The sequence below is a fragment of the Alosa sapidissima genome, chromosome 4 (assembly GCF_018492685.1).
Source record: "Alosa sapidissima isolate fAloSap1 chromosome 4, fAloSap1.pri, whole genome shotgun sequence".
NCBI classification, from domain to species: Eukaryota; Metazoa; Chordata; class Actinopteri; order Clupeiformes; family Clupeidae; genus Alosa; species Alosa sapidissima.
The window spans coordinates 33,675,279-33,696,776 of NC_055960.1; the positions used below are offsets into that span (position 1 = coordinate 33,675,279).

Genomic DNA, 21,498 nt, shown 5'->3' on the forward strand with positions numbered 1-21,498 from the left:
CTATTGGACACCTATGCAGCTCAATCAAACACGAAGCAGTTGTCACCATGGTTACTGATTAATGCCTGCCTTCCTCACATAGCTTCATAGCTTGAACAACTGTTTTGTGTGTAGTGTACTGTTTTATGTGCAGTAATGTGTCTATTTGTTTAAATGTATATTTGATTATCTTCTAGCTGTCTCTGTGAGTGTACAACATGCACAAAACGTCAAACATTCAATATTTTATATATTGGCTGACCAGATTACCAGATGCATGCATATGAGTCAGTCCATGTTAAATCTATCAGGGGTTCCCACCTCAAATATCTATTTGAATTCAATTAAATTAAACAGCTTTACTACATATTTGATTTCATATTTCTGGGGTTATTTTTTGCAAAAGATGACTATACGAATACATTTCTGTGGTTTCTGCAGTTTTTACTAAATAATATTTTAGCCACTTTTATTGCAGGCAATGTATTCATATTGGCCTATTTTTATATTATTTATACACCAAATCATGTTTTGTTTTTTTGGTATGCTTTGATTTTAGCTATATATTTAGAAAATACAGGTTAGCAACTATGGTTTTGGGAAATGCGCCCCTGACCTGTTGAGTGACTTTGGCACCACTATGGAATCATCTGTACACATTAGTGCTTCCATCTACTGGCCTTTATTAGAAAATGCATGTCAGAAATCCTTAAAAAAGAAGAGAGGGAGAGATGGGTTGGTAGAACTTAAGAATATCCTAATAATGTAAACAACTCCCAATAATGTGGCCTAATGAAAATCTCTTCTTCTACTTCCCAATACTATAATAAATGTTTGTTTCAGAACCCAATAATGTAATAATTTCCCAATACTGTAATAACTGGTCAAGGTTCTGGTAGCATCCCATCAACAGTTGGGGGCCAAGCTATGTAGACATCCATTGTGTGTCTATCTTTTCTTACGAGGGCCACGTACAGAAGTTGTGTAGGCACCCATAGTATCTCACATTTAGTTATTGGGGGCCAGATGGGGAAGTTGATACCTTTTCTTTTCCACCTTTTCTTCTTCTTATGCATCTTCTATCTTCTGCCATTAAATTCTATAGAACCCCATTGCAAATAGTACTAATATTTGGCACCATCCTCACCACTTAATGTCTACATTTGGATTTCACTCAATTTAGTGTTGGATATTTGAGTGCCAGACAAGTGCAAGCAGCAATTACGAGGCAGCCCAGCAGGGCATAGTTGCCATGGAAATGTCAGGCCAATAAGCACCAAGATGCTGAAAAGGCTGAAGATTAGCCCATCATTACCTGTTTGGCAGTTTGGCCCAAGTGGGGCTGGCAGCAATTATGAACTGTTATATTTTATTCAAACACGTTCTGAAATATAATTTCACTTACTGCTACTGATTTTTAAAATCAATAATGCATCTATAGATAGATAGAGGACTGGTGTGATGATCTGTAGTCAATACTGTGATAACTGGTCAAAATCTGTGGTGTGAAAAACTTAAAATCTGATATTAAATCGTCCATTTCAAGGTGCACACACTTGATGGAAGAAATCCTGGTATGTCTAGGTGTGCTAAATTTCAGAACATTTTTATCAAGTTGTTTTATAGGCTGTTATAGACTCCAGTGGCAGAAGAGGAAAGAAGATGCATATAAGCATATTAAGTAGGCCTAAGACTAATATATGAAAAGGAAGACACACAATGGGTTCCTACTCAGCTTGGCTGTTTGGCCGCCAATAAGAAAAAGTAGTCACAAATATAGCTGCAAGCAGCAATGAGGGGGCCAAGCAGTTGAGCAGTAGTGGAGCAGTAGTAGTCATGGCAACACAATGTTGCTACATTATACACACACCCAATTAACCTCCCACAAACCCCACCACACACATATACACAGATAAACCTTCTCCCCCACATACCCCAATAGCCCCCCACACATACGCATACCTCAAACATCACCATGATTGTGCATCCTCAGGTTGTAGTCACGAGTCCACACACTACGTTTGGTATCGATATGAGAAAGTGTTGATAATTATAGCGCCCCTAGTGGTCAAAGGTCACTAAATATATTGAGCGTCTTCTGGATGTGGTCCCGAGTCCATGAACCAAGTTTGGTTTTGATATGTGAAAGCATTGGCGAGATATGCACTCATTTACTGTGATTATAGCGCCCCCATAGTGGTCAAAAGTCACCAGATATATTGAGCCTCTTCTTTATTGGATCCTGACCCCATGTACCAACTTTGGTTTCTATATGTCAAAGTCTTGCTGAATTATGAGGCCACTTCCTGTTTGGCGGCTTTGCCAATTGGTCGTGACGGGCAACTGGTTTTGAATATGGCTCCAAAATGCAATGCGTATGTGAGGCATGGTCTGAGGATCATCTGTATCAAGTTTCGTGAAAATCGGGCAAACATTATAGTTATAATTACAAATTACAGCGCCATCTATAGGTCAAAAGTCATCAAATTTATTGAGCCTCCTCCTTATTGGGTCCTGACCAAATGTACCAACTTTGCTTTTGATACGTGAAAGCCTTGCTGAGATATCACTTCACTTCCTGTTTGGCGGCTTGATTGGTTGTGACTTGATTGACGGGCGACGGGTTTTGAATATGGCTCTAAAAAGCAATGTGTTTATGAGGCATGGTCTGACGATGATCTGCGTCAAGATTCGTGAAAATCGAACAAACTTTGTGACCTTTGAAAACTTTTAGGTGTTTTTGATTAAATCCAATATGGCAGCCGGATCAATTACGTTGACATCAAATATTCACATCTGTCGGCCTTAGTACCTCCCACAGTATTAACAGACACCACTATTAATTTTAATTCTAAACACATCACCCGTTACAGGCCAAAATGTAATTTTGTTTATTATAGCGTCACCTATAGGTCAAAAGTCATCAAATTTATTGAGCCTCCTCCTTATTGGGTCCTGACCCCATGTACTTAGTTTGGTTTTGATCCGTGAAAGCTTTGCTGAGATTTCACTTCACTTCCTGTTTGACTTGATTGGTCGTGACGGGCGACAGGTTTTGAATATGGCTCCAAAACGCAATGTGTTTGTGAGTCATGATCTGACAATCATCTGCGTCAATTTTCGTGAAAATTGGTAAAACTTTGTGACCTGTGAAAACTTTTAAGTGTTTTTGATGAAATCCAGGGTTGGGTCAGTAACGTAATCAGTTGGATTACCAAAAACATGTAACGTAATCTGATTACTTTAGGATTACTTCAATAAATATGCCCATTAGCTAAAGACCCCACCACCCCACTTTTGATCCCGTGAGGGACATTTGGTCTCTGCATTTATCCCAATCCGTGAATTAGTGAAGTCGAACCAGCAAGCCCAAAGGCCGAAGCCCTAACCAGTAGGCCATGGCTGCCCCAAAAGGCAGCATTTGAACATTAAACCACACAATGATCCAAAACATACAGCCAAACAAGGCAAGAAATGGTTAACAGAGAACAATATCAACATTTTAGAGCGGACCTCAATCCGTCAAAAAAGTGAGCACAAGGCCAAAGTGATGGCAAATAATCTTTCCTGCCTCAAACCCCAGATTGCTGCTAAAAAGGTGCAGTCAACAATCATTGTGGAGACATGAAGAGGCTTGGTGGGTATTATATGAACCATTTTGAGAGCTGTGGTGGTAAATAAAGATGTTTCCAGTGATTGTTTACAAAGGGTATGAATAATTTTGAACACGCAATTTTTCATAAAAATGTTAAAAAGATAAAAACCCCAAAAAAATTTATTCCATGTTTTTACCACATTGTCTTGCAACCTTTTGTCATGTGCAAGTATCATTTTAAGTAAGAACAAACATATTGGTCAAGAAAAAAATCAATACTTGCCAGGGGTATGAATCATTTTGTTTTTAACTATATCTTTAAAAAGTCTAAAAAGTGAACATCCGAATGAACTGCTTGTCAAATTAAAAGATAGCTAGGCTGTCATAAAAAAGTTGCATTGTTTGCATGATAAAATGTAATCAGGTAATCCCCAACAATGTAACTGTAATCTGATTACACAATTTTTTCATTGTAATCTGGTCTGATTATAGTTACTTGATTTTTGTAATCTAATTACGTAATCCAGATTACATGTAATCCGTTACTACCCAACCCTGATGAAATCCAATATGGCGGAAGGTCCAACATGGCGGATATTGACGTCATGGGGTGCGTTGAGTTCGGCCTCATCCAAGGATTCCAAATATACCTCAATGTGTACGGTTGAAACGTTAATCGCATAGATGTAATGCAAAATTTGACACATTGGGGGCTCTAGAGCACTTGACATGAAACTTAGTATCATATCATATCATATTATAATCATATTACTGTACCGAATCAATGTGCCAAATTTCCCAACTTTTTACTGTTGGGAAATTCGCTGCTTCGAAGTTTCGCTGCTTGGCCCCCAATTAGGTGCCTGTACAGCATCACAGCTTGTCCCCTAATAAGAAGTGGTAGAAACACAACTGGTTCCCTAAACAGTTTCATTCCTGGCCCCAAATAATAAAAATATTGAAACACAGCACATTGTTCAGATGCTACACACACCCCTCCAGACCACTGTACCGCTACAGGAGCTCAAGAAGGCATCTGAGCAGGACCCTGTCCTTTCTCAGCTCCGTGCCTACATCCAGAACGGGTGGCCTCGCGAGGTGCCAGAAGAGCTGGCGGCATTTTCCAGGGTGAAGCAAGAGCTGTCCTGCTGGAACGACACCTGTGTGGCGCGTGGCCTTTGCACAGTGGTTCCCAGCGTTCTGCGCGCACGTGTCTTGACCATGGCTCACGAGGGCCACCTATCGTGAAGCTGAAGCAGCGCTGCAGGGACCTGGTATTGTGGCCAGGGATAGACAGGGATATTGAGGCCCTGGTGAAAGACTGTCCTGCCTGCCTCTTGAGTGGTAAGACCGGTCACCAGGCTCCTCCACCTCTACAACCTCTTGCTTGGCCTTCTCAGCCCTGGGACCACCTACAGCTGGACATATGCGGTGAGATACAGGGGGTTCCCCACCATCAACGCTTTCTTGTGGTTGTATATGACCTTCACACGAAATGGCCTGAGCTCATCACCACTGGCTCGGTGACCTCTCAGGTGATAATCAACTTCCTGGACTCTCTTTTCTCCCGCTGGGGCATCCCAAACAACATGACTACTGACAACGGCCCTCAACTCGTCTCTACAGAGTTCACATCTTACCTCAAAAGCAAAGGCATCCGTCATGTCCGTACAGCTTACCATCACCCCCAAGCCAATGGTGGTGTTGAACGGTTCCACCAGTCACTGAAGAACAGCCTCAGAGCGCACATGGTCCAGGGATGGACCTTTCCACTGGCCATACGGCACACGCTTCTTCATTACAGAGCCACTCAACACTCAACAACAGGTGTCTCCCCAGCGTCTCTCATGCTTGGCCCTGAGCTCCGTCTTCCCCTCGACCGCCTCAGCCCCGTCATACCTCAAGGGCCACCCCCTGGGGTCAAGGCCTCTGTTGCCCGTCGGCAGAGGCGGATGAAGGAAAGATATGACCTGTCAGCACGTGTTAAGGTTCCCGACATCAGCGTCTCAGATTGGGTCAGGGTCCGCAGGCCCCACAGAGGCAACAAACTGGCCTCATCTTGGTCCTCCCCACTCCAAGTCACCCGCCAGTTGGGTGCAGCCACATTCTCACTGAATGATGGCACTCGGTGGCACTTAAGCCGCCTCCGCAGGGTGCCCCCTCCGCCACATACAACGGTGGTGACACCCCAAATCGTGCCTCCAGCTTGGCAGGACGTCCCGACGCCTCAGATAGCTCCCCCACAGGTCCCCGACACGCCTCTTGATCTGCCTTCCGGGACTGGTACCTATTCATCACACATTGCCCAACCTCAGCCTCATGGCTCTCCGCGACCTGTTCGCACTCGTTCTCGCCCTGGGCACTTACAGGACTTTCAATCCAAATTTCATGTCTGAAAATCTGATTAACATTTCCCCCCCTCCTCAAGGGGGAAGTGTCTGCACACAAGCGTGTGTAAAACATTATGTTAGCGTTCAATTATGCATTGAATTGTGATGCAGTGAGTTGCTCGATTGTGCTGAGAGCATTGTGTTATGCCTGACTGATGAATGTTTGATACTTGGGACTGTCAGTGGGAAGTTCAGATTTGATAAGTAAACGATACATGAGTTAACGATATCATCGGTGTCTGTGTGATCAATTACCAAACAATTGGGTTCTGAAAAAATAAAGTTAAACTCAATGATGTAATGGAGATTTTGAGTTCTGCATGGCCAGCGTCATTTCTTATCTTACAAATATTTCTCTGAGTTCAGTTAGATGTGAGTTGTGATGTAAACATGAGCATTAATTAATGTATACATAATCTATAAAAAGTAATTCAATAAGGTCTTACAAACCCTTTTTGTATATATCTGACAGGGTAATAATGTGTATTAGATTGAGCATCGCAAGTTTGCCTTTGAATGACATCTGTTAGCCTACAGTAAGTCATCACATTTTAGTACATCAAGTTGGAGTCTGCCAGGGAGCAATTTTTTCTAAGACTTCATAATCTGTCAAATACATCCTACGATGCAAATCAGGATGACCAAATTTATCAGAGAGACAGACACACACACACACTCACGCCCACTGCTTGGTTCTGACTTATCTTCACATCACTGTAAGACTGTTGTTTAGTTAAAACTGTTTATAGGAAACAAATGGAAGAGCTTGAAATGTTTCCTGTGAACACCTCTTACAACTGTGACAGTGAGTTATTGAGCTTGTGTACTGCTCTTAAAAAGCATGAGTGGTGTGAATGGCTCCCAAAGTTTGACAATACCTATTGCCATTGCTGTCTTCCACTCTCCCTCCCTCTTATGCTATAAATAGGTCTCATCATGCCTCTAGTAGAATCCAGTTACTTTCAAACTCTTTAAATAGGCATACACATAGCTTGGGTGCTACACGATATTCTGATGTGTACCTCTGAGGTGAAAGAAGAGCATGAAACACATGGCAGGAAAGAGCAATGTGATGTTTCATATCGACACCTATCTGTTATATTCAATCAAGGACAGGCCAGATTGAATGGTAGGACTTTAAAAACATAAAAAAGGGGTTGAACATAGTGGTAGAAAAAACACACCTCATAGCCTACAGTTTATATACTAAACAGATAAGGCAGCTCAACAGAACAGGTCATGCTAAATAAAAGACAATAAATAAGACACACAGGACAACCAAGGTCCATGAGCTGGATTAAGAATGCTCATCCATATGAGAAAATGTCTACTTTAGCATGCCTGTAATGCACAGAACATTAAACTTACTCCAATATCTTTCATTCTTAACATGACCTTCACCGGGGGCAGCCGTGGCCTACTGGTTAGTGCTTCGGACTTGTGACTGGAGGGTTGTCCCGACCAGTAGGCACGGCTGAAGTGCCCTTGAGCAAGGCACCTAACCCCTCACTGCTCCCCGAGCACCGCTGTTGTTGCAGGCAGCTCACTGCGCCGGGATTAGTGTGTGCTTCACCTCACTGTGTGTTCACTGTGTGCTGAGTGTGTTTCACTAATTCACGGATTGGGATAAATGCAGAGACCAAATTTCCCTCACGGGATCAAAAGAGTATATATACACTTATACCTCTATGTAATGACCAAATTCATGAAACACAATCATCTTTATTAGCAGCGCATCATCACCATTCATGGCACCTGTCACGTCACATTACTCAAACCTGATAATAGATCAGATAATGAGTTACCTTTTCAACCCCAAAAGACAAAACATCTAAGACTCATACAGGAAGGATACATATAACACCATTTCTTTTAGAGTACCACAGGAAGACACACAAAGAACAGTGACTTAAGATAAAATATAGAATTTCTCTCTTTCTCTCACACACACATGCACGCACAAACACTCACGCACACTCACACACGGCCTTTCTGCAGCAAACTGGCAAAAATAGAAGCAGGTTTTAAAATTCTCTCAAACTGTTTTAACACTCTGGCCATGCAGAATAAAAGCAACCAAAATCACACATTTTCACACTACTGCTCTGTCTGTAACTTGACTATGTGGAGAGAAGTATGTGACCTTTTACACAAGCAGGCTGAACACAGTCTTGTACGACGTGTTGAGACTTTTTTTCAAGTTGAATAAAAATACAGAATCTTTCAACTTTTACAAAGTGTTATATTTCTGTTAAATAATATATTATGATTATCTAAATTAAAACAATAAAAAGCACCCAGTGTAGATGAAAAACAGTATAATATGTGTGAAATGTTCTTTTTAATTGTATACTTAATCTGTTCTGGATCCATACTCAATGCTTGTGAATCCTTTAAGGGATAAGTTCCTCACAGCTTACACTGAATTGTGCAATAAAGAATTGGGCCACAAGGTAGAACAAAATCCTCACAAATTAACTATATCAGACCAATATGTGTGGAGAAGAGAGTGATTCAGCTTAGGTGAAGTTATTGCACTTTTGTCTTTATAAGCCTCTTCACTCTACTTCCTTCAAGTCCAAGTAAAAATAGGCACATTACCCATGACATTAAGTTTAATGTTAAAATTTAAAAGCCCACATTGAACACAAAGTGTCCAATAAATGTCCATTGTTCAATGCATGCCTAAAACTGAAACCCAGCAAACACCCCAAAATGTGTGTGTGACTAAAAAAAGGTTCTCTGTATTATATATATATATATATTCAGACCTCTTTCAATGTGTCTCAAAAGTTTGTGTCTGCTTCAATAAATAGAACAGCTAAATTACAAGCGAGCATGTAAGCTACAGAATGGCACCCCTGGAGGGTGATGGACCTTGTCAGACCAGGTAGTCAGCACCGAGCTTGCAGGATCTCTTTGCAGGAAAAACGTGATCCAGTCACTTCGCTAGTGTTCGCAGCTGTAGCCGACTGGTGGCGTGATGCAGATAGGCAAGAACCATTTACAGAACCTCCAACCCCAAAGCATCCACACACACACACACACACACACACACACACACTCTGCTGTAGGTCCCAGTGCAGAGCTCACGTTTGGTGCACCTCGTGGAACATGAGCTCTCGGGGGATGCGGGTCTCGGGGCCGTAGATCTTGCCACAGCGGTTCTCGAAGGCGGCCACCATCTGCTTGACGACTTCGTCAAAGAACATGGTAGCCAGCTGCGAGTGAAGCAAGGAGCGGAACTCGAAGGAGATCTAGGCAACCAGAGTACAAGTTCAGACTATCAGAGCAGAATTCAATTCAGAATAGAATTATCTGATATAGAAAGCAGAATCAGGTATATTTGACCAAGTGAGTTATTGGGCTTTCCATTAGTCTCGTACGCCCACCCGTACGATTGAGTTGCTAGCGCGAACGCTGGGGTTTGTAGTCTTTTTGGGAAGAACATGGATGCCACCAGGGCAGCAGCTGTCTCGTTAGTGCTGGACATTTGTCTAGAACACGCACAAGAACACGTCCCTCATTCTCCCTTGTTGGGTATGGTCAATGTGAATTAATAATAAAAACGTTTTTTAGTAACTGAATTTCACCTATTTCAATTTCAAAAAGTGCTGTCGCGTTTCTCTCGAGCCACGAGGGGCATTATCAGGCTAGTCATTGTTATTGTTTTGTGCTACATGTAGCCTCTTTAGCAAACCGGCTGGAAAACAAATTGTTACATTGTATTGCACATACAGCAAGACCGTGCAATGCATGAATTGGTGACCGGATTGAAGCAGCAATGTAATCTAGTGTGTAAGAGCATTGAATCGACATTAAAATGACCAACACAGTACAAATACAAAGAAAATACAGGTCATCTCATCTCAACTATGGGCGTCTATGGGGTGGATGTTTGTCGTAAGGTCGTACGGCCACCACGGGGTACCCTCAAGAACTCCGGTAAAGGGGCGTGCCTCCATGAAATGCCGCAAGAAAGCTGGGTAATTTACACTTTCCAACTCGGGTGGGGGACTTACGAGACAAATGGAAAGACACATTAGTGCACACAATGACTGTTCTCCACTGACTCACTTGGCCACATAAACCTGATCCTGATCATACAATGCAGAAAACATCTCTGCAAAAATATCACTGCTTTCACAGCTTGTTGCAAACCATTCTTTCACGTGAGATTGTGTAGAATTGCACATGGAGCTGAGGAATAACGTTTGCTGTGTTTAAATGCAAAATGTTTAATGTAAAAATGTAATGATTCTATCAGCCAGTCACAAAATTCTTGATTCTATCAGCCAATCACAAAATTCTTGGAAACATCTTATTAATGACACAGGCCTGCACTTACAGAGAAGTCAACTGTGCACGTTCGGGGATACCCAGGAATACCCGGACTGAATCTCCATATAGTCTCCAGGTGGTTGAAGAGTTTGCCATCTGAACATATAGCCTACATAGGGGAAAAAAGTAACGTGGACATTATTTACTTCCAACATTAGCCGCGTTTACATGAACAGGTTTTTTTGTTTTTGTCATTCTAATTAAACTACTCCGAATGAAAATTGCGTGCCGTTTGTTTACAAGAGGTAAGTTCTACTCTGATCAGGTGCTCCCAAGCGCTCTAGAATCTTTGATCGGAATAGCCGTTGCTGTTTTGCTTTTGCTTGAGAAGCTACAGCGGGCAACCCAATTGACCATATACATGGCTGTGGAAACGGAATACACCACCCCTTTCATTCCGAATAAAATTCTAATCGGATCGGTAGTTTTATTACGATCAAGTGAATGGATCATATGGCCACAATACTGTTCTCTGGGAAGTGGTTCTTACATCTTATTTGGAATGCAACTCCTCCTAGAAATTTGGTAGTATCGTGACTTTGATGACATACATGCTTCTCTAGTAGCCTGTATCAAGGATGTACACAATTTTGAAAAGTATTTTTTAAAAATTCCTAAAGCAAAACATCAACCCAGAGACAAACTGCCTGGAGATAGTGTAACTTTCTGTCAAAATAAGATGTACCGTGAAAGCTTGGCACCCTACCAGTCGGATGTCTTGTCTCACAGACACTTGCTAAAACTTTACTAAATACATGATTTGACGACAGTTTCCGTGATCCAGGTATGTCACTCCCAATTATGGGACATTTTTGTTGTCATGATAGTAAAGTCTAGAATACTACATGTACACAAGCATACAATGTATTGATTTAGGCTAAATTATTGATTTTAGTTGTGTTGTAGTGTTTAAGAGATGTCTAAAGTCACTAGGAATGATGGGTATAAACCCAGCATTACGACTTAGAGATAACTATTTTAGCTAGCTAGCTATCATTACTGTAACTTTGTTAGTGTTTACTGACTAGTTATCACGGGTTGACGATACAGGCTATGGTTCCAACAGACGCAAACTACTATAGACCCTTTCAACAATAAAAACAAAAACAATGCTTGAACGTTCTATTTGGGCCCCAATCTACTTCCTCATATGGAATGTTAAAATGGAAGCCTTGTGGGGCCAACTATGATGCTGATAATGGAACTCTCTTGAAAGGGTCCATAGGCAATACTGTCTGTAAACCAGTTACCTTAATATTACAGAAAGGAAGCCTTTCTGTGATATTAAAGAAGGGTACTGTAAACATCATTTGTTTGTGTTCTGCACCTGTACCTATGTTCTGCAGATCCCAATGGCAAAGAGAAAGATTCTGCGATGTTTGACAGCTGTAGCAACAATTAGACTAAGAAAAGCGGGACTTCAAACTGATAAATCTGCCGGCAACAATTTGCATTTTCTCGAAAGTTTAACAGTTTAAATTGTGAACCCTAAATATGTGAGGAACAGTGTTGAAGCATGGTGGTGGTTGCTGAACAACTTTCAGCATGTGCAATGCGTACCTTGACCAGGTGAGGCCGGACATTAGTGATCATCGATGTGTATCTCTCCACTACAGGAGGGAACCCCACCTCAAGCTGGGCCTTAGCGTGACCGGCCCTCTTCATAATGGTCTGGGACTTCTTGCACCAGGGGACGAAATGCTTATAGTCATCCACATTGGACACCACCTCGTACATCTCCTGCATGGAAAAGCTGGGGGAAGGAAGGAAAATACTTAAATCAACAGTTTTAGATTAGATTAGATTAGATTAGATTAGATTCAACTTTATTGTCATTGTGCAGAGTACAAGTACAAAGACAACGAAATGCAGTTTGTGTCTAACCAGAAGTGCAAAAAAAGCAGAAAAGTGCAATGTGATGTACAAAGCATAGGTAGATGGTGCATAAACAGGACAATAAATATAGTGCAGTGTAGACAGTAGTATACAGTTGATTTACAGAAGGTGGTTTAGAGTAGTATACATTAAATATAAATATGTGCAGTGTATTAGCAGTTACCTTAAAAGCAGAATAAATAAAGCTATGTAACAGTTGTAAGGTGTTTAAAAGTTGTTCTTTTTCTGCCTTAATTTTTAGGGCCATGGTAACTGACGTTTCAGAAGAGCTCATGCCCTCCACACACGGCTTCAATCGGTGTGTCACAGATGTACACAGTGTCACAGATGTATGAGGGGAGGAAAGTGAATTATCAATGATCACACATGTGCTCTCTTTGAGGTGCTGCTTTCAGAGATGCCATGTCAACAATCAGGGCAGTAGATGAGTTACTGGACCATTATAATTTAAAACAATGGTACATACATACTATGGATGACATAGTGTTTTGAATAGTAATGGGACTATGTAACCAAAACCCATGGGTTAAACTTCTTACAAATGAATATATGAAGACTGTGAGAAAATGGCACAAAAATAAACTTCAGCTCTACTATCAAATCCATAAAAGAATGCTCAGCACATAACTCTAAAGTATGCAAGGCAAGACAGTCTTTTTTTCTCTAATATCAGCAGAAACATAAACAAAACTCCTGTGCTATTCTCAGCCATTGAGAAAAGTAAACAATTCCCCCTTCACAAGTAGATCCTGAACTTTTCCAACCTAACAAATGGAATGAGTTTTCATCTTTTTTCAATGGGAAAATGTTTCAAATCAGATCAAACTTAATCCATGCTTTTATTTCCAGTACAGTTGACTACTGCACTGAATGGACTTTCTACAGGCCTTCCCAAAAAAGACCATTAAGACAAAATGCATTAGTGAGGGTTCTTACGAAAACCAAAAGATCTGACCATAGGTCTATCACTCCCATACTTAAGTCCCTGCACTGGCTCCCAGTAACTCACAGAATACATGTCAGATAGGCTTTAATGATATACCTTCAGACCTCTCAGATTTCAGGAGACATAATTGTTAATAAAACCCTGTCAGAAAATGAGCTTAATTAGCTAAATAAAACGTATTTAGCTTATGAGGAATATTTTCATTAAACTGATCTGTAATACTTGCCACAGGGATACAAAGAACACATTGAGGGTTCCTGGAGTACACTGAAGTGGTAGCCTACTTACCCAATAATTCTGCGTTCTGAGTACTGTTTCCTTTTATTGGTCAGACTGATGAAGGTTCGGCTTGAAGGTATGGGTGCTGGGTTTCTGTCAAAATGGTACCACAATCTGGGGTGTCTTGTCATAAGGATGCCACATGATGCTAGGTACCTGACAGGGGAGGAGGAGACCATGGCTTTACCTTAAACCACTATACTGTACAGGAGACACAGGCATTAGACCGAGATTACCCCTAAATAGAAAATAATGAATTGGTGAGGTGTGTTTGGAATAGATGGATCCATAGACAGACTGTGCTGTGTGGTAAATACCATAGACAGACTGTGCTGTGTGGTAAATATAGACAATTACACATCAACCAAACCCACACCAGTTATCAGGATTTGGGAGATAATGCCACCCTGTATTCATAAAGGATCACTTTTAAGTGACCATGTTTAGGCCAACTGAAAAATAACTGATATATTGCTAAAAATACAACCCTTGTTGTAAAACAAATTGTATAATGCCTTATGAATACGTATATCAAATCTCGCGAACTAGACTTTTGTAAGTTTAGTCCCTTAACTTGTCGAAACCTAGGTTGTTGGTGCACAAGAAAACTACACAGAACAAACATAACGTAACGTTTACATAACGTATAACGTTATTTTATAACATAAAACTATGTATGATTCTTTCAAGAAGCCAAGCAACAATACCTGTTAGCTCTGTTTTAGGACGAAAGGAAACATTTAACGTTGAAGTTAATGTTACCTAAATTGTGTGAATTAACAGTTAACAGATGTAAGTTAACGTAGAGATGTAACGTAGAGCTGACAGTTAGGCTAGAACTACTTTGATAATATTCGCTATGATGTGTGTAACGTTACCGTTAATGGATGGTTCACATTTACAAATAAGGGGCAAACGACAGGGTAGTTTTCTAGGTTTTCGACCATTATTTAACAATTACATGTCGCTCACCTGATTGGTTGTTTCCGTAGTACCCTTGAGGTTACAGATGTGGAATGGGTCGAGCCAAGTGTCACAATTTCTATAAAATCACTGAATGTTCGTACTCCCATCGGTAGCCGACGAGCGGCTAGAGAAACAGCCATCTAGCAGAGCTGACCCAACAATAATGTCTAGTAATGTTTCAAGTAAAGTTAGCTTGCTGTAATGTTAACTTACAGCTAGACTAGCTTGCCAGTTGGCCAAACTCTGGTGATATCTTAGCTAATTGTCGCTGGTTAGGTACAGCTGCCTTCGGGGTCAACCGGTGGTGGTTAACAAGCAACTGTTATCTAGTTACACTGCGATTCGTCACGTTAAATAAACTAGCCACATATTCGACCAGGAAAGCATTTGTTGGACATGTACTAAGTATGTCTGAAAGTAACTGCCAAGCAGCATGCACACTTTAAACAGGTTTGATAAACTAACGCTGACCAGCTAGTTAGCTGCCAACTGACATTAGCTCGTTTCACGTTAACAAACATCCATTAACCGTCTCTGGTTATAACAGAGGTTACCCGACAGCATTTTCTCCGTCCTATGGTTTTGTAATCCAAACAAGACCACCTGCTATCCCAAAGGATTTGCAAGTAAAGTTGTATTATGTAACAGGTCAACTCAAGCGTACAGTGCTGGTTCTTATGTGTTAAACGTTAGTGTCTTACTGTTCCTGTCATTGCAGGGAAATGTAGCTTAGCTTAGCAGAGGGTCGTCATGGAGCGCCACACGTCATATCAAACTATCGCGAGAAAAGAAACCTAGGCACCAGAGTTCTGATTATTCTCATGAGAATGACCTATTTTTACATTTTTTCGCATAATATTGTATAGGGAAATGTACAATAACGGCAAACGCTGTACTTGGCTGGGAAGGAAATTTTCATTACCTTTATCGGTCGGCACTCTCCTGCACTTACCCCCCCCAAAAAAGAAAAAAATTGATAAAGGTTTACAAAATAGTTCTTGTGCCAGTCATGTCTTTGTTTGATGGAAAAATGTAAAGCCGTGTGATTAGAAATTATCTAGCGTTACCCCACAACCACCACCACGTGTCGCTGTTTCCTCATCCTTTCAATGCCGTACTGCCGCCGCCGTTCCTGTAGGTGGATACAGCTCAACGCACTGCCTGTCTATCAGAGCAATAAACAACGCCGAACCACACACGGACACAGAGCTATCCCTTCCCCTAAAATTATCATAATCAAACAAAAATATCCCTGTTACCTCTCTACCCAATCCTAATGAAGGAGCTTCGCCCTGACTGACCAAGGGAGATGGGAATACTAAATATAACCGACCAGGTAGGTCAAATAGCTAATGTTAGCAAGCTAAGGTTACATATCGCTGCTTTCTTTATCCCGTTTTCCAAATGAGGGCGGGTTTGATTGCTAGCTACTATAGCGTTACAGGGCCTAATCTAGCTAACTGGCCTCATGATCCGTGTAATAAAGCTATGCGTTTTGAACGAACTGCCGTGATCTACTTAGTAGTGTAAGTCTGATGGCGAAAAAAGCATAAATTGCAGAACAACTTGGTATCTCGGATGGGCAGCTATAATTTGCATTGTAAGTTAGTGTCGTATTGAACTACGACATGGTGCTAATGTTACCGTGCTTCGTAGCACGCCCCGATGAGCTTGCTATCTAGCTAAACTGCATACTTGCATTTAAATGTACTCCGAAACACGCAGTTATTCCCATCTACACTTAAATTCTGCAATGGGTTCTAATGAATGTGCTCTAATTAAGATTTTCTAATTTGGATTGCAGAGTCAATGAATCTGCGACGCTCAACAACGTCAGCTAACATTAGCGCCAGTTTCAGTTTTTGCCAGTAGATGGTCAGCTAACTTAGATAGCTAACACAGAATGTATAAAGCAATTTAAACACATTTTGCAGCAAGAATATCCGACAGCCAGATCAGCAAACGTAGATTTTAGTAGATCAGTGACTTCTACAATTATTTGCACGGTTAACGTTGAAGAATTGGTTATTTGAAACGTTGTCTGCTGATCTTTTGAGGCTCAGACTGAACGAATAACGTTACATTTCAGCGTTAACATTAACGTACACTACCTTGTCTAGCGGTAGCGATATCACGTTAGGTAGCTACATTTGTAATTTGACTTCGTTCATGTGCTATTCCAAGCGTACGAGCTCTTTTATAATGTCACGCAGTATTAGGGTTAGCGACATTACCACCTTGGGGTTGATTTATGCTGGTGTGAACATGGATATGACAATGGTTGCTGAACGTAGCGCCAGGTAACAAATACTGCACGAGTGACTGTTATCGCCAGTTGAGATTCCCCCCTTAATTTATTGCATGACTAAACAACTGAGTTCGTAGTCTTGCTAGTTCAGATACACCGTTAGTTCGAGCAGAATTTATATGATTTATATGAATATTGCTATTCCGGATGTGATGTGTGTCAAGTAGATTTAGATTTGTCTTGTACATTTTAATATTCCCAATTGCTTTTCCATGTATGTACGATAATGCACTATGATTACTGTCATGTTGCACCACGAATTGCTCTATTTCTAGATGAAATTGTAAGCAGAGCAAGAGATACAGACAGTTGCAGTTGGTAGCTACAGACATGTTAAAGCGATGGTTCGGAGTAAGTTCACCCTAGGGTCCTTTGCACCATGACCCCGAGCCAAACACCCTCCCAGAACCTGTCGAAACAGAGCCCGTTTACATCTCCTACTATACCGCCAAACATCCTTGATTACTAGCTCCGCTTTAACCCTCTCTGATACCGCTGCGTCGACGTTACAGGAAGCGATTACATCAACGTTTTTTGGTATATCCAGTTTTTAAAAATATTTTTTCCGAAGTGTTTACAACTTAGTGTTAACTAATAATTGTTGCAAACTGGTACTACGAAAAAAATATTAGTGCATTCCTGGATCTACATCCTTATGCATGCTTCCTGCCTGGACTTTTACGGGCTTTTCCCAAATCACGGAAGTAACGTCGGCGCAGCAGATAGTAGCATCCCTCAGGCAAGTGTTATTTAAATAAACTCCTGGTGTATTTACAAACGTCTCAATGCCTCATTGTATGAGTAAAGAACATAGTTGTACTACTGTAGAAGTTTCGTACAATTCAGGGCATTATTAGTGGGGTAATTTACGAGATAAAAGTTGGTACCATTACGACTGGGTCGACCAGGGTTCGACCATGGGAAAACAGGCTCTGGGAGGGTGTTTGGCTCGGGGTCATGGTGCAAAGGACCCTAGGGTGAAATTACTCCGAACCATCGCTTTAATGAGGCCTCCAGGACATAGAGGAAAACATTTCCTGATTATGGCTTTGTAGTATCATAGCTAGCCTACATCAGAAGTCTCAACAAATGTCTGCAGAATTCTGCTGAATACTTTTTCATAATATTCGTTAAAACAATATTGCAGGATATCCCCCCAGTATGTAATTTTATGGTGGGTGGGGGAAAAACAGTGCAGGCTAGTATGATAGCATCAAAATACATATACTGTGATTTTATTTTTGCACATTCTATCTCTGATCACATTGGTTCTCAGATTATCTCATCCATTATGTGTAACTTGTAAAGGAAGTCAGACATGAACAATTTTACCAAGATAGGATGACTATAGAGACTCCCAGTGCACATGATTAAGTATGCGTAAAAGAATCACAATAATATACTCTGGTCCATATATCGCAATGGTAATGTATCGTCGCCTTTTGTGGGAATTCCCATAACTCCCATTACCCATAATAGTAGCTTTATTGAATGAAATTGCCATCATAAAGTTGTATGCTCTTTATTGCAACAACACTGTTGTTAGTCAATTAAACATTATACCGATAGATAGATAGATAGATAGATAGATAGATGGATACTTTATTGATCCCCAAGGGGAAATTCAAGATGCTGTGTAGCTTACATTCAAGCCACTGTGATCTGATAGGACAGCAAACTAGTAGGTGCATGCCTTTTTTCTTTTCGTTTTTCTTTCAACTAGCCTTGTTAGCTAAACACCATAACCTTATAGCCTAGCAATAGCTAAACACCATAACCTTATAGCCTGGCAATAACTTGGGACACAACTGCGCTGTTGATCTTGACCCAGAAGCCATTTCACAACAAAAGTTAACGTCTTTGAAGTGGATGGCATGTGTTTTAACAAAAAGAAAATGGCAATCTATTGAAAAGGCATTTAAAACCCGTCCACGTACCAACTGTAGTAAAGTTGACATTAGACTAATTAAAGGCTTGCTAGCCTGCTAACCTGTAGGGGTGTTACAATGGTATGTGGTACATGCTATGCTAACCTGTAGGGTGTTACAATGCTATGTGGTACATGCTATGTGGCCTGCTCATATGTGGAGTAAAACAAGCATGACAGTAGGCAGAGTTCAAACTGTAGGCAAGGAGAAAGAATTCATTGCTAATGGTTAGATTTTGTTTTTATATTGGATCAGTGTTTGTGCATGGCTCTCAAGACTGTCATGTGACCAAAACAATAGTGGTGAATGGTATGATTCACAGTCATTTATAGAGTTATTACACCCAATACCATGTGATGTATTGTCATATATCATCTGCATCGCCCTATATTGTCCATCCCTATTAGTGGGTACAAGGTTTGCTCATAAAGTTACCATTTCAAGGATAAGTAGAGTGAGTATAGCATAAGCAGAACGTATTAAACCAGACCATTTTTTTTTTTTTGTAAAATCTGAATTGTAAAGTTGTAAAGCCCAGCATTTTATTTTAGCCATGCAAATCTCAACCTCTTTCCCTTAGCAGTGTTGGTAACGACATGGATAACCACACCCCAGCCTCCATGAATGCCTCCCTTCTTTCAGTCTGATTTAAGCAGCCTGCCCCCTCTGTATCTGAAGAGCTGAATACTGGGATAACTCCTTTCTCTCTAGTGTTGTGTAAATTAACGAAACATTACACAGCAGGAAAACGGTCTGGTCATCAGTGCTGTGGCCTGAAAAGTGTTCCGGCTGAGTTGTTTTGGATTTCTCTCACCTGGCTAACAGGTAGCTTCCGATGTACAAACCGCCTAATTATAATTCTGCTCTTGTTTCTTTCAGACACCTCTGGTCCAGGCTATATTTAGCCGAAATGTAGAAGAAGTGAAGTTTTTGTTGCACAAGAAAGATGAAGTCAATGCACTGGTAAGAGAATGATCTTGGGATTTTTCTGCCTTTTGTTTGTGTCGTTGTGTTTGCAGAGCTGCTGTATGTTGTTGAGCGCCTCAGATGTTGCATTTTGCAAGCAGGACTGATTTCTAACAATGGCAGACTCCTTCTGTGAGTGTTTATTGAGCTCAGGGCCCTGGGTGATTGTTGCCGCATTTTCATCCATACCCTTCACCCTTTTCATACCCAGCCATTTTCATAGGATTCAAAACCCATATGATGTCTAGGCATAAAAATGTAAAACATGTAAGTTTTGAAAATGGATGATAGTTCCAAATCACTGAGTAATCGTGTTTAATAATGGTTATCTCAATATTGAACAAAATCATCATGATTATTTTTGCCATAATCGAGCAGCCCTACACCGTTGTGCCATCTTGCAGTGCTGTGCATATCTGCCTGAATCTTACAGTACAAACATGCATCACGTTCAGATCTTCACAATGCTGCAAAAGTCAGATGTGCCCACTGATTTGACGCTACCGGAACATGAAGTAAGGCAATGTGCTGCCTTCAGAAACAGTCCTTGTTATAACCTCTCTGTGTTGTAAGTTTACAATACTTAGATTTCTTTATAGGGACCCTCTCTACACCATCACCGAAGTGTAAAGCTATTTTAAGACTTGTCTGGTTTGAAAATAGTGATTTATTTTGATGTGGCTCTAAGCTGCTACAGGCTATAAGCCATTTAGTTGCTAATGCAGACAACGATCAAAACTCATGAAAACAAGACACGATAGCTCAAAACTTTTCTGAATAGCGTAATTTTGCTCCCAAATGAAAGTTTGAACCTGTTATCATCCATAAATTGATCCTAAGTTGTGCATACACCGGACCATCCCTTTAAGAAGCTAGCCTGGACACTGTGTGTTAAACCTGAGGGGAGTGGGCTAGCTAGCTAGCCAGCCAGCGAGCAAGCCAGCCAGCGAGCATTTACAAGTGCAGGCATGTTGCCAAGTAGGGATGGTAGTCCAATGTGTTCACATTTCCAAAGCTCTGTCTCTCCTGACCTCTTGGCTCTCTGATCCCTTAACTCTAATCTGCCCAACTGCTTGCTGACAGGATTAGCAGATCTGCTCTTGCAATTCCGTGTTTTCATACATCCTTCTGCCAATTACACTCACACTCACCTGTTTCACTCACACAGATACAGGCACCACAAAGATTCACACAAATTAATCCCAACTGAGGGAAAGAAACTGACTATTTTTGTATGGGTGACAAGACCATGCAGACATTTTTTTCATGTTTTTTTTTGTTTCAATTGCATGTAATTTCTAAGTAATGTGTTAAAATATTAGGCTAAATATTAAAAGAACCTCAGTGAACCGTATTCTGCACATACTGTATTATTGGGCAAGTCTTGTGCCATGATGAATTGTGAGGTTGCCTATTTCACAAACTAGTCGCCACTAAATGACTTTGTTACTGGTTAGTGGCGTAATGCCATGATTTGACATCCAGTCCATTTAAAAGTCAATGATGAGTCGATTATTGTAACACGTTCTTCAGGAGAGTTTTCTGAAGTCGGACATTGTGAGGAAATTGCACCCTCATCAAGTGAAACCGTATCCCGAAACTGTCCCTTCCCTGAACTGAGTAGCACACTCTTCTCACACTGACCAGTAGTCAGACTAGGTAGCTTAATGAGATTGATCTTTTGGCAACAAATAGTTTCAGGCTGGCTGTGCCTGGGATGCGAAAGCCACTTACTCAACCTGAAGTCAGGTACTCATGATGCTCATGAAGTTTCCTTTAAGCCTATTTGGTGTTCTTTTATGCATTGTATGTTTATATTTCATATGTATTGAATGCAAGACTTTAACAAACAAACTTTGATAGAGTACCGAAGCCATGACGTGGCATTGCCAAGGTAGCAATTT

General features: G+C 40.9%; 2 protein-coding genes across 2 annotated transcripts in view; one reads left to right on the top strand and one right to left on the bottom strand.

The window, feature by feature from the left end:
• Window positions 1–7,666: 7,666 nt before the first annotated feature.
• On the bottom strand, window positions 7,667–15,108 carry coq10a (coenzyme Q10A). Its single transcript, XM_042090285.1, has 6 exons — window positions 15,094–15,108; window positions 14,399–14,541; window positions 13,436–13,582; window positions 11,866–12,058; window positions 10,313–10,414; window positions 7,667–9,221 (listed from the first exon to the last, which is right to left on the bottom strand). The coding sequence occupies exons 2-6, from the start codon at window positions 14,530–14,532 to the stop codon at window positions 9,054–9,056; spliced, it is 744 nt and encodes a 247-aa protein (XP_041946219.1). The 5' UTR covers window positions 14,533–14,541; window positions 15,094–15,108; the 3' UTR covers window positions 7,667–9,053.
• A 400-nt stretch (window positions 15,109–15,508) lies between these two features.
• Window positions 15,509–21,498, top strand: part of ankrd52a (ankyrin repeat domain 52a) — a 34,056-nt gene continuing 28,066 nt past the window's right edge. Inside the window, exons 1-2 of the mRNA XM_042090276.1 lie at window positions 15,509–15,728; window positions 19,508–19,591. Of these exons, the coding sequence (XP_041946210.1) occupies window positions 15,702–15,728; window positions 19,508–19,591 (111 nt within the window). The 5' untranslated portion in view covers window positions 15,509–15,701. The remainder of the gene's footprint in view (window positions 15,729–19,507; window positions 19,592–21,498) is intronic.

Excerpts from the sequence above, each read along its gene's own strand:
- coq10a (XM_042090285.1), bottom strand. The coding sequence starts at position 14,532 with ATGGCTGTTTCTCTAGCCGCTCGTCGGCTACCGATGGGAGTACGAACA. Across the intron at positions 13,583-14,398 it reads CTACGGAAACAACCAATCAG|GTACCTAGCATCATGTGGCA; the intron begins GTGAGCGACATG and ends CTCCCCTGTCAG. Across the intron at positions 10,415-11,865 it reads TCCGGCCTCACCTGGTCAAG|GCTATATGTTCAGATGGCAA; the intron begins GTACGCATTGCA and ends TCCCCTATGTAG.